We start from the raw sequence: 14,116 nt of genomic DNA, 5'->3' as shown, positions 1-14,116 counted from the left end.
TATCTGTCTGCAAGAATGGGGAAAGTTGGGGATTAATTCAGCCTAATCCTTCATTTTTCTATGGGCTTTAATTACTTACTGTGGCCCCTGACATCCAGAGAATGGGAGAAGCAGTGACTTGACTCTCTATTGAGGGATGTGCTTTCCCAAAGTGTGTGTGCATGCATGTGTGCGTAAACATAGAAGCATGGAGAGTGAGGAAACTCTCAATGTAGATGTCACTGAAAAACTGCAAAATTTAAGATTAAATGTTAACAAGATTTTTCTCTTTTTAAGATAAGGCTAATCTTGCTGATGTTAAATAACATCTACCATCTGGCATATAGCCGCCTATAAGTGAATGTTTCTAACAAAACAAACAATGAAAAAAATGGACAGCTGACAGATAGATAGATAGATAGATAGATAGATAGATAGATAGATAGATAGATAGATTTTTTGTTAAACCAATGACTATATCTACTCCTTCTGTAACTCAGTTACCAGTAAATCAGATGCTTATTTATTTATTTCGCACAAATACAAACACACACGTACACACACACTCTACTAACAAGGGAGAGTGTCTTTATTTTGTGTAGCGCATAATGGCCTCACATGACCTATGTGTCTAAGGTAGCATAAACGAGCCTCTAGTGTAATCCAATCTCACAAATTAGCTTGTCACTTAACAGGGATTAAAACCCCCACTGGTGAATGAGAACGGGATAACCTAGCTATTGCCTTAGCAATTGTTTTTGAAAAAATGCAGAGGGCGAAAAAAGAGGTGAAGCTTCATTTAATGCTTGTGTGCACACACCTCACCTCTGCTGAATTGCCAGTGGATGTGGTGTAATTAGATCATTTTTTTAGCGACTTCACCATCCCACAACCTTCTTGACATTCTCTCTTGAGATTTTACTAGCCTACAACCTTGGCAGATCCATATGAATTCAAAAATGCCTACATTCTTTTTTACTGATGTAACCAGACACAACGTTTAACAGACCTAAAATAAACATGGCTCAAACACAAAATATGGGAATTACAGTAAGTGAAAGAGAGAGAGAGAGAGAGAGATGTTAGTTTGATACTCTTACCCAGGTACATTGTTTCCTAAAAAGAATGAATCCTGTACATGTATTTTGCCTTCAACACACCACACAAATGTCAAAATAAAAGCTCCAAAGGTCTTAAGAGCACAGCGCATGTGCAATACATGTAAGGAAAAGCACTATAACATTTTTTAAAAGTTTTTAAATGGGCTACCATTTGATCCAGGATGACTGGATGAATACATTGCTCATGTTAGATATTTGTTTTTCATTTGTTTGTTTGGTTTCTTGTTTATTTTATGTATTTTCAAAGGGGCTACAGTAGTGTGGTAGCTAATATTGTTCACCCAGAATAAAAATAAGTGCTGCATAGGCTTAATTCAGAAAAAAATTGTACTAAAATTGCACTAAAATTCCCTTCATACTGAAAAGAAAACATTTAAATATAGTGAATAGATAGTTTAAAACAACAGTATAAAAAGAAGCCCAGTTTACTGAGCTTAGTGGGTAACCCAGGGTTCTTTTCCATTTATAAATGTTGGGAGGCCAGTGTTGGAGAGATAATTGTCTAACAGGTATATCATTCACGGCAGTTAATTAAAGACATTGCATAGTCACATCTGGTCCTGGCCTCACCATCAGATGAGAATGCTCCAGCACAGATCCTAGAATAGCAACCTGTTCTGACACCTCACATCGCACCTCTTCTTCCCTGTCAGAGAAGAAACTCTGCCTCAAAGTTTAAAACCCACTTCCTGCATCCCCAACACTGGAAGGAATGAAGTTCCCCCCTCACCAAGTGCTGCAGCTTCTTTGCTTTTCATGCACTCCTTTTTTTCAGAAATTGCAAAACATTAGTGACAGATCATCACTATTCCAAGCTAGTGTTCCATATTTCAAATCTTCATATTGCATTTGTTAATTTGTCATTACACCTGACTCTTAGGTAAAACGAGGAAGTGGACAATATGTAATAGCTAGAACTCAAGTACTGAAATCTGATTACCCATGTTCTATGACATTATCTAAATATTTATGATGATATCCAGGACAGCATTTTGGATTTGGAGATCCAGAGTTGAAGACCTCTCGTATACAGAATTAACTTCCTCGTAGTCACACTGACAAGCAATTCTGTATAGCCTTGAACATTTGGATCAATGTGCTTTTATTGTACCATTAGCATTACTGTACAAGAGTGTGTGTCCCAGGACGGACATCATATGCAGTAAGCAGTTCTGTGTCTGAAAAATTCACTATTTTAGAAGCAATGTGTCTGCATGTCCATGGCATCTCACTACTAGTTTATCTTTAGTAAACAGACCAATATCTGCTGCAATATCTGCTGCAATAGGACATACAGTATATGCAACAGTTTATTCTTAGCACTCCTAAAAAACTAAACAAAGGAAGCTGGCTACAGGGTTCACTGTAGGGCAGGAAACTAGCGTAGCAGCAAGTCAGATCTAATAAAGCACCAACAAACTCAAGACTAATGCTGAATCAAACACTCTAAATATTTTTAATACATTTGGTGTTGCACAATGTTTAATTTTGCTGTTTAAGTTCTTACAACTGAGGACTAGCTGGGCTACAACCAGTTTCTTGCACCAGTAGAAGCTGCCTGACTAGCTACTTAGTAAACAACCAATCTTTGTGGGCAAGCAGTGGCCAGCAATATGATCTGATAAATTGGGCTATTCACAGCCTTATGTAATCATAAGGCATTTAAATTATAAATACCAACACTGTAAAATGGTAACTTTTGCTTGGATAAATCTCATCTGAGCTAGACTCAAACACTAATCCCCAAGTATTCAAGGAAGCACTACGCACTGATCAAGGGCAGTAAGGTGCTCATAAACAAAGAGGAAACAAAGGTTTGGTTGTTTTAAATGCCAGCTGTGGTACAGGTGAATCTAAATTAAATTCAGTTGAGCATTCAAATCACTAGTAAAGGATGAAAAACCCTTATTTATCTCTCTGAAATCCTCTTCCATTTGTCAGAAAATATGGAGAATTTGGGTTGACAGAACACAAACGAGTGGAGAGGGGAGAATGGATAATGCATATATTTTTTCACACAGCCACAAGGAAATAGAAATGAATGCATATTCTAAAATATCATTTTAATATTATTAAAATAAATGGAAAATTGAGTATCATTTACCTCAAATACAAATTTAAAAATGTCCATGCCTGCCTGTGTTAGAGGCCAAACATGCCTTATTGATCTCTGTGAGATATTCAAGTGATTTGACCTGATAGGGAGCAACTAAATTCACGCTACAAAATATTCTGCCTGTAAACTGTAGAACTGAATGAAGTATAGATTAATTCAGTTGGCTGTTGAGCTTAAAGGTTTTCAAATGGAAACATATTCATAATTGATGCAGCCATTGAAAAAAAGGGAAATTAAAACCAGATCAAATATAGGGTGCCCATATTATGAGCCTAGATTGGAGAGGATAGAAACATAAAAGTGAAAAGAAAGAGAGGCATCCAGATTGATTGGCGTGAATTAGGTGAACAGCTAATGGTGCCAGGCGGAATTTTAGGGACATTGATTGAAACATCATACTTGTATTAGGTGCAACAAGAGAGGGAGCGAATGAAAAAAAAAATCAGCAATGGAAAGGAGAAAGCTTTGATCAAAAGAAACATTGTGGAAGAGCTAAAAGCTACCCAGCTCAAGTAACTCAGATGTTGAAAAACAGCACCAGATTATCATTATAGAGTGTGATTACCTTTGCTGCATCTAATGAGACACAGAAAGGTAATTAGTCTTAATGGTGTGCTCTTTGCTAATGTGGAGATGCTGAGGCTTGTGTCCAATAAGGTCATTTTTTGCAGTCCTCAGTACATACTCAACAAGAAGGATATTACCACTGTTTTAAGTGTACTGAAGCCATTAGGCTGAGTAAATTACTTGGTATATGTATATATGAGTTGTATTAGAATACAACAAGGCTCACTACCACTGCCTTTTTATCCCATTTTTACATTTCAATGATTTGACTGGAAAAACAGGGCTAAGTACTCATATTGAATGAGAATGATTTGGAGGAACTGTCCCCATCACTGTTGATGCGGTCTGTAACCTCGGCCACTCTGCCCCACTGAAGGCCAAAGCGGCGGAGCAGAAGTTTCCAACAGTGGGTGCATGTTACAGAACTCCATCACCCGGGCTCAGACAGATCATTTGCCAGCCTCTTCCCCACCACATCCGCAGAGGCCGGCACAGTCAAGGTGACCCTATCCATGGGCCTGTAGCCGCTGCCAGAGGTAATAAAATGTGTTGGCATAGCTCATTAAAGTTGGCTGACGTTAACGGCATGCCTATTAGCTAATAAGGAGTGAGAACTGGGCGCCCCACTGATTGCTCCTTGCATCTATTGCAAATTCAGGGGAAAATTAGTGTATGCAGTTTCATGTTTCATACACCAGTATTACTCTGAATCACAGCAATGTTGCATTAGCCTACTCCCAGTGTCAGATATTGTTCGGCCTTAGGTAAAAAGTAAAATATTTTTACTTTTTTCTACATTTAAAAAAACAGGAAAGATATTGAACCCTATGAAATAACATCTCATAATGCTGTGATAGTCAATAATAGTTTATCTCAGATTTTAGGTTCTGCAAAGAAACAATCCTATACTTTGATGTTAGCTTTGCACACTCTTGGTGTTCTCTTCATGAGGCAGCCTCCTATGACGCTTTTCCAACAGTCTTGAAGACATTCTCACATATGTAGAGCACTTGTAGAGTGAGGAACTAAAGTTCTGAAAGAAAACTATTTACTGAGGGTACATCTAAAATTGTGTGTGTGCATGTTTGTGTTTTGAAAATGAATTCATATATAGGCTAAAACCATTCCCAAATTATATTTGTCTTAGAAACATCCTTAGTCTAAGATAAAATGTCTTTATTACCTTTAAAAACTTACATTCAGTCAGGTGTGCCCAAACTTGTATACAAACACATGCCATGGAAAGAATCAATGTCTGGACTGTATAGGCTCCTCCACAATATCACTGATCTTGTGTCTTTTGTGTCTGATGAGACTGTCATGTCTGAAGGAGAGAGAGAGAAAGAATGAATAATCCAGGAATACTGGCCTCGCATAGTACAGTTACTGACTTTTGTAGATTATAATCTAAGTGAACCTTTTCTCTATTTCTCTCTCTTTCTTTGAAGACATACAGTATAGAACTTTCAATATGCAAGACAGACATTTGATGCACATAGCATCAGGTTGTTGTTTTTTTTTTTTAAAGAGCATTCTACATGGATTGACACAACAATTTTCAAAATATGTATGACTGAGCTACACAAATAAAGAAAAAACAACAAGTCAAAAGTTTATGAGAAAAGTTTTAAGATCTCACATTGCTCCAGCTAAATCATGGCATTCAGCTTCCAGATCTTTTCCCTTCTGTCTTTTGACTCCACACTGTTCCCTTGCACTTGCTTGCACACTACGCCACACAAACATCAGCTCCTGAAGGGAGGGAGAACTCTGTCAAGCTGTCAGACATTCAGCTAGAGTCAGCTTCCTGAGGACATTTTTAATCAGTCTTGCAGGGTTAGTAGCTTCTTCCTCCTTGATTCAGGCTAAGCTTGGATTTGAACTGGTATTCAGTGAAAACAGGAAGCAACAGCTGACAAAAAATAATTCCAGTGGCCTCCAAAAATAATCCAGGGGAAAAAAACAAAATAAAAACCAGGTTGGATGTGGAAAATGTCAAAGTTACAAAAATGTCACAAAAGTCACTAGCAGTCTCTCTAGTGCTGAGGATTTCAGTTCCAGACCTTGAATCCGGTTTCCAGTCTTGGAAATTGTGTTCATTGATAGTTAACTGATTGGCCACTCAGGTAAAGACATAAAATCTGAACCAACTAAATTAATGTCATCGAGCATATATTTTTATATCAGTCCTCAACTGATATAAAAATATATGCTCGATGACATTAATTTACTAACAGCAAACAGCTTCTTTGGAACCAAAGTGCTCCATTTAACCTGGCACAGTTGCAGACAAGAGCATTTAGTAAAAGTCTATTAAAAGTCTGGTAAAAGTCAGCCCTCCTTAGCTGTAGTTACAATTTTTTAGCCATTTAGTCTTCATTCTTCATAATACTTCACTGACAACAGCACAATAATGGAGCAACACATCACTGACAAATCAGTGATGAAACAGTCAGATTTAGTTTTGTGTAATTGAGTATAACTAACATAACTAACATGACACTGCACAGTAACAGGTCTTACACCAACATTCCCTGGTTCTTTGGGGATAATCCATAGAGAAACTGATGAGAACATGTCTAGTGAATACATGGCAATCCTGAAAGGAAAGGGTGGTGAAGGCACATAGCAGAAGGTAGCTAAAGCTACCTGAAATCCTGGAATCAGTGTCTTCTAGAAGTTATCTGAGGACCTAACAACTCACTTGAAGCCTGAACTTGCAGCGTGTTATTTTTACTTTCTCTTCTTATGATTGGAAATGGTGTGTTTTTGCATGCTAGAGTACTGTTGCTCACTTGGAGGAATTTGAGCAGTCCATTTGTGACGAGCACAATCCTTCATCCTCAAAGTCACACAACGACACAAATGGTGGCAGTGGTGGGATGGTGCTGTGAGGCCATCTGGAGGGTACCCACTGGCAGAGGATCCCCTCACCCCACAGTGTGAGTGTATGGCTGGGATGATGGATGAGGGGTGGAACAATGAGGGACACATGAACATTGTGTGTGTTTGTTTGTGTGTGTGTGTGTGTGTGTGTGTGTGTGTGTGTGTGTGTGTGTGTGTGTGTGTGTGTGTGTGTGTGTGTGTGTGTGTGTGTGTGTGTGCTGCCTAAAGGAAAGAACAGTGTGCTGGAGACCATTACTCAGCAGGATAAATATGTGTTCTGGCTACTGTGTCAGAGAACTGTCTTTTTGGTCTGCTGGTGAGAACACGTTAGCCAGTTGAGAGACTCGAGTCTGGGTATGGTCTTTGCTACAGTCTTGAAAAATGTGCATGCAAATGTTTTTGCTTAAAAGAATTGATCGTTTTTAATAATGATTGCCAAGCACTATGGACTTTAGACAAACTTGACTCACTTAAAGTCTGAACTTGCAGCGTCTGTGATGTGTTGATGTAAGCAGAATTGCTGAGGCAGGATGCAGACACAAGCCAAAGTTTATTCAAACAAATGAAACATAAAACAAAAACATAGCACATCAACCACAATAACTGACACTGGGATTAGAAACTGTAATTGTAAATGTAGAAACAGAGTGGGATTTATGCATGAATAAAAATGTGGAAGAAAACAAGACACAGGTGGAGCGGGTGAGTGACAATAAGAAACACATGAACAGACTCTGGCCGGGGATTGATGTGATTAGGGAGTTGTGCAAGGGAGGCAAAAACAAAGAGCACATGGTATGTAATGACAAGAAATACAAACAAAAGGATCATGTGGTAATCAGTGCAGACTCTGTTGAGGGGGGAGCCATTACAATTTCATATTTTGTTTCCAGGTCATTTCCAGGTGATTAAATATATTTACTGAAAAGTCTTTAATTTTTAAGTTGTTAAAGTTTTTAAGTTGTTAAAACTTTTAAAGTACATTTCTTCTTGGATATTTGATGTAACTTACCTCCATTGATTACACCCATCTTCTCAATATACATAATAGTTGTCATTTTTCCCCCATTTGTCTAAAGTTTCAGAGTTTGCACTGTAACTTTCGATTTGACTACTGAGGATTTCCTTTATAGAGCCACTGTGTTTAGGCCATAGCAAGTGTGCATAAGCACCACGGTCAGACCGCAGCATTTGAAACTGTGCTTGCTAGCCTGTGCCTATTTAATTTGTTGTAGAGTAAGAGAGCTGATGAAAAGGAAATGACTCATGGGGTAAGAACCTCCGGGAGCTCAGAGAGCACAGGCCTAGGCATTTTCTGCTTCACTCACAGTTTTCTACTGTAGAAATCATTCTTGGGTTAAAAGATCCAAGTGAATATGGCAACGGTTAAACATGAATGGGGGTGCAAAATAAAAAGTGTGTGCAAAGATGCAGTCTGATTCCCTCTGGTTTTGTATATTTTTTTAGGAGACACAAAATGAGGATGAATGAGTTCATCTGGCAGAAACCAAATGAGAAACAAAAACTGTTCCAGCTTTAAAAATCATTGGGAACAAGTCTTATGTAAATAACAAAAACTAATTCTTAAACTATGTTCTATCTGAATTATGTATTGCAGTGATGTTTGTGTTTATTTATTTTTGCAACATTGTAAACTTTTATATGTGATATTTTTATTGTTTGCCTACAGCAATCAAGTGTGTAAATTATGCATATTTCCTTCAGATATCCAGTGCAACAAAAATGCATGCATTAAACATGAAGAGATAATAAAATCCACAGTTACAAATGGTTCATTTTTCTCTAACAGATACTTAATGACAAAAGTTTTGTGTTTGTTTGTTTTTCTCATGCATTGATTGCATCTGTGATTGCCAAAGTGACAAAAGAAATAACTGAAAACAATGTTTATTAGCAAAGATTAAAAGAAAAAAATAGCACAGTTATCTTGCACCACAAAACTAGTCTCATTTTGCTTACAAAGCAAGCCATATTTTGTGCAATGTTTCCCTATTTGTTACTGCCTACTGTTAAGGATTCATGGACTTCAAGTAATTGTGGCTCATGTTCTTAGATGATCAGAAATAATGAATATGAAGAAATGTGGCTTTACTGTGGTTTTATGATTTATTGTGATACTATAATTATTGTCACAACTACTGTGTTAAGATGTTTGAAAAAACATCATTATGATCACAAACAGTATTTGAATATTTGAAAACTAAAGAAAATGGATAGTTGTATCTTATTCAGTTATTATTAATGGTTGTAATAATGGTTGTAATAATTAATAATGGTTGTACCCACATCTTAAACACACTTAAAAAGTGTGTGTATAAAAAAACATTGAAGTAACAGATATGTCAGTTCAGTGTTTCTCAGTGTGTAACGTTCCATGACATGTGATCCTGCAAACCCATTAATTAAAACAGCATTGTTTCCCTTTCATATTAAAGCCTTTTCTGAGAAATGTTGCAGATTATTGTGCTTTCTCTAAACACTACAGTGTCTCAGGGACCTTGGGACATAACCTAGAAATTAAATTAAGAAATTAAAATAACACTCTCAATCAGAGAACAGGCCAAAGTCCTCAAAATCGATTGTCAAGGCTCACTTGTTGTAGTTGGTATACAAATGTGATTAAATTATGCCTTGTGTTGAATCCTCAGTTAGGTTTTGTGGAAACAGCATTATTAAAATCTTTATTAGTATATGGATGTTTTATATTTTATGTTTTTTAGATATACATCTGATCATTGATTAATTTTAAGTGTGTTTAGCAAGCTAATTACTATTAGCCAGCAGAAAAAAAACTTATTACTGGGTGATCAGCAGACATAAAGTGAGATTATTTTTTAAAATGTTTTCTTAAAAAATTAACTAGAATATTAAGGCCAGAACTCTCCAGTTAAAAAGACTGGTACAATATCATCAACACCTGGTTCTCTTTCTTTCTCCCTCTCTCTGTCTCTTTCTAGGATGATTAATAAACACAAGCAGAAGGGTTTTACACAGGTTCTACTGCTCATCTGCATGGTCACAGTGCTGTTACCACTGACACATACTGCAGGACACAACGGTGAGTTGCAATTGAAAGTCTAGGTTTAGTTATTGCAATGTTTATACAGATCAATTGAAAACAATCAGCCAAATATTCAATAACCTACTCAGGATGTCTGGTGGTCTCTTCACTGAGAACAAACACAACTCCTAGGACAAGATCTTGTTGTATCTGGTCAAGTACTGCTTGGATGATCTCCCCATTTCCCATTGGGCAGCCTAGATTTTTCCTTCAGAGTTTCAACATTCTGAATATGCTGCTGTTAGGGTTGCACCTGCACTTTTAATAGTTATAACTATAATTACAAATAGAATTACAGTGTTATGCTGTGTTGTGTATGCCTGTTGTGCTGTCACCAGTCTTGGTGATTTAATTGTTGCTTCTAACTAGCTGTCATATTTGCTCCAGCTCTAAAAAATATCTGGCTTCAGACGTTTAACACCATCTTACCATGAATCCTATCGCACAGTTCTACAATTACTGCTCCTTCAGTATTAAATGTATGAGAATATAATGTCTTTCCATGCCATTAATGTGCAGACAATGACACAACATTTTCTTCTAATTCAAGGATTTATTATACAATATTTTTGCTTTTCACCTTTTTCAATATAATAGGTATTACTACACTACAGGTTATAAGATTTTGTCATTGTCTTATAGTTATGTTAGATAGCTAGATAGATAGATGGTTTGAGGATGCCCCTGCCTGTTATCTCCCTGTCTCTTTTATGTTCCCCTGGCCCTGCTGTAGTCTGGCCCACTGCAGGATTAGAGCCAGGACAGATAGGAACTGAAATCTACAAGGTTCCAGACTGGAATTAGAGTCACACCAAAGAAGACATAAGACTGTTGTGTTCTTGTTGTTGTTATTATTATTATTATTATTATTATTATTATTATTATTATTATTATATAACTTATCACTGAATGCTTAAATCCATCACAATACCCCTGTATGTATGTTTTAAAAAGACAAAATCTTTACTCAAAGTCTATACCTAAAAGAAATACAAATACAAGACAAATGTATTTTAATCTCCCTATTTATTTGCAAAAGGTCTGTAAAAATTATATGACTGACTTATAATACTAATTAAATGTATATAGCGCCTTTCACAAATGCAATGGTGCTTTACATTTAATATGGGGGGGGGATAAATAAATTAAAATTAAGAAGAATAATGATCAGTAAAGAGGAATTTGAATTTTAAGTTGAGTTTTAAAGGAAAAAATGAGTAGAACAGTTAGCGATTGTGGCAGGGAGTTCCAAAGTTTTGAAGCAGCAGCAAAGCTGTGTTTGTGAATCAGATTTGTGGGACAAATGTTTATAGCTAGAGGATCTAAGGGTGTGAGAGGGACAATATAAATGAATGAACTCAGTAAGATAGGAACAGGACCATGGAAAGCTTTGACAATTAGAGGTATTTTACATGAAATCCAGGAGATAACAGGTAGCCAGCGCAGCTGTTGAATGACAGGTGTGATGCGAGCTGTTTCTTAGATATAAGGAATCCAGCTGCCACATTTTGGATGTACTGAAGATGGCTGATCAATTTAGCTGGGAGACCATAAAAATATATTTACAGTAATCAATGCAGGATAAAATTTTGAAAAATTCTGGGTCTATATCACTGAGCACAGGGCAAAATATTGCAATATTGTGCAGATGATAAAATGTAGTTTTGGTGAGTCACTTGATATGGGACTCAAAGGTGATGAGTCAAAGAGACAACCAAAGTTTTTAATAACTTGAGCTGACCTAAAAGGAACTCCATCAACATTAACATTTAGGTTTTAGAAGCAGTTTAGGCCCTAACCATGTAAAACTTAAGTTTTATCAGCATTAGATTTCAAATAGGTATTATGCAACCAGAGTTTTAGATCTATAACACATGAACACAATGCATTGGCAGAAGCAGTAGGGAAAGCAGTACTAATATAATTCTGAATGTTGTCAGCATAACAATGGAATTTAAGGTATTGATTACAAATTTATCTGGCATAGGGGTGCTCCAAACTCCTTAAGTTTAAGTTAAACTCCTTAAACTCCTTAAAGGCAATGGATGATTTTTCTGTGTACCTATTGATATGAATTGTTGTCTTTTAGTAAAAAATGACTGTAAACAATTAAGAGCCAAGCCAGTAATACCAGTAAATGACTTTCTTTTATAGCTTCTTTACATGCAGGTAGGAAGAGGCAATGTTAAAATGGATTATTATTTGTATTTGCATCATCTCTTTCCCTTTACAGGCCATATATATGTATGTGTGTGTGTGTGTGTGTGTTATTATATTAATTCCCATAGTCTTTTATGGAAAGTGTGATCTGGTACAACTTCAAATGCAGATCTGGTACAACTTCAAATGCAGCACATTTCAGCATATAGGCCATCATCAGGGATGAAGGTAAGAGTGATTGACACATAAGACACATAGAACAGGAAAAACAGGGGAAAAAATGAAAAACAACCAATAAAATGGCTGCAATACCAACATCTTAATATCTTACAATCGGAACAAAGAAAGATAGTCAACCCACAGGAAACTTACACATCTGAAATGAAAAATATGTAGCCAAGATAGACTACCAATTATTCATCTGATGAAACTTTGATCTGGTCAGAGTGGGCTTTATCTTACCCCTGGCCCATGTACAGGAACCAGGACCCCTGTGGTGCCATGATGCTGAGCAACAAAACCATAAAATGGCCTAGCTGATGGTTTATCATGCTGGCGTGGTTTACTGACCCTTACTCCTCTTCTCTGGTGTCATAAATCCACAGAGTGGATTACAGGATTCACTCAACATAGTTTATGTCAAACAAACTTGACTTGTTGTGTTGACTGAGACTGAAGTTTCATTGTATGGCCGGCAATGAATCATTCCAGAACTGTCATCAAACACAAGTACAGGATGCCTAACCACTGATCCCTAAAACTCCTACTTCTGAAAGGCCTACCTGAAAAGGTCTAGAAGATTGGCCTACATCGCTCTTGCAGGGTCAAGCCAGCAATGGAAAATGGATGGAAAATGGATTCTCTCCAAGGCAGTTTGAAATGGTTCAGCCCAACATATTGGAAGGACAGGCATTTCACATTTTATGTTACCAGATGGTTATAGTTACATCAATAGTAACTATACTGTTTATACATCAAAATTAGTTCAGTTAACTTTCCTCCAATCTGTGATGCAGCCTCCTTAATCTTATAATTAAGTCTTCCTCAGGATGTTTCACAACAATTTCTCCTTCTCTTCTAAGTCCTCCTGCTATACCTTTAGTAATGTTCTCTCACCATTAATCTCGTTTGGATGATACATTTCGTTGGTATTCTGCCTGGTTGATCATTCTCACTTTTTTTCTTTTACATTATTTTCTTTCTATTACTAGGTAGCCACTCTGGTCCACCATGATCTAGATTGTTAATTGTTAATTCATTTGGTTATGATGTTTCTTACATTTGTTATATTATAGCAATTTTAGAAGGCTCAGTATCTCTAGTCATTAGTAGAATTGTAATCAATTATTTTTATGCAAGTTCTCCTATCTCAATAAATCTACTCCTAGATATAATGCTTGTGAGTCAAGAGTGATATTCAAATTTTTTGTAGATGAGTAATAATCAAAATATTGAACTGGTGACTTTCATGAGTTGAGATGGTATTAATAATCAATAATAAATTCATTAAAATGTATTTATTTTTCCCTGTTAATCAGGTTGGTGCCCCAAGTAATTTTATAAATCGTGATTGACAATTTATTAAAGTGATAAAACTGCTACAAATGTCAGCTGTTAGTTCTAGCAAACTTTCAAAATAAAAGAAAAACATTTAAGATCAGCATGAGCTCAAATAGCCAAAAGGAAAAGGACAAAAGACCACCAAACCAAACTAAAAACAACCACTCTCACCATAGATATACTTTTCCCACATGGGCATTGTATTAAATATGTATATATTTTTATATAAATACATTTTTAGATGTGATAAAGCATCTGCTGTTCACCTTGTTTGATTGACTGGGTGATCATTTAAAAATATTTTTTTTAAATATATTGACAATTAATGCAATTTCCACATTTAACATTTCCAACTGGAAATGTATCTGTAAGATTAATTTTTGGAGTAATAATGAAGCCATCAACAACATTCCTAAATCATTTGTTTTAGAAAGGAATTTTTTTTCCCAATGATACTTAATATTTAAACTTTCCTGGAACTGCAGTAGGAACTAAAATAGAACCAAGATTTGCCTGCCTACTTGTAGGTTACTTGGAAGAACAGGCATTATATGAATCTCATAGGAAGAGTTTACATATTAGTTAATGTACCAGACTCAGAAGAATCCGTCAAGATTGTAAAACTAGTTAGAATGATATGTTGGC

The 14,116-nt window shown here is 36.3% G+C and overlaps 1 protein-coding gene across 1 annotated transcript in view; it reads left to right on the top strand.

The window, feature by feature from the left end:
• Positions 1-14,116, top strand: part of LOC113585496 (chemokine-like protein TAFA-2) — a 30,524-nt gene that overhangs the window by 4,274 nt on the left and 12,134 nt on the right. Inside the window, exon 2 of the mRNA XM_027023012.3 lies at positions 9,648-9,748. Coding sequence (XP_026878813.1) covers positions 9,649-9,748 — 100 coding nt within the window. The 5' untranslated portion in view covers position 9,648. The remainder of the gene's footprint in view (positions 1-9,647; positions 9,749-14,116) is intronic.

Source organism: Electrophorus electricus, chromosome 4 (assembly GCF_041902795.1).
Source record: "Electrophorus electricus isolate QZ-2024a chromosome 4, ASM4190279v1, whole genome shotgun sequence".
Lineage (NCBI taxonomy): Eukaryota > Metazoa > Chordata > Actinopteri > Gymnotiformes > Gymnotidae > Electrophorus > Electrophorus electricus.
This window is presented reverse-complemented; position numbering and strand designations above follow the sequence as displayed.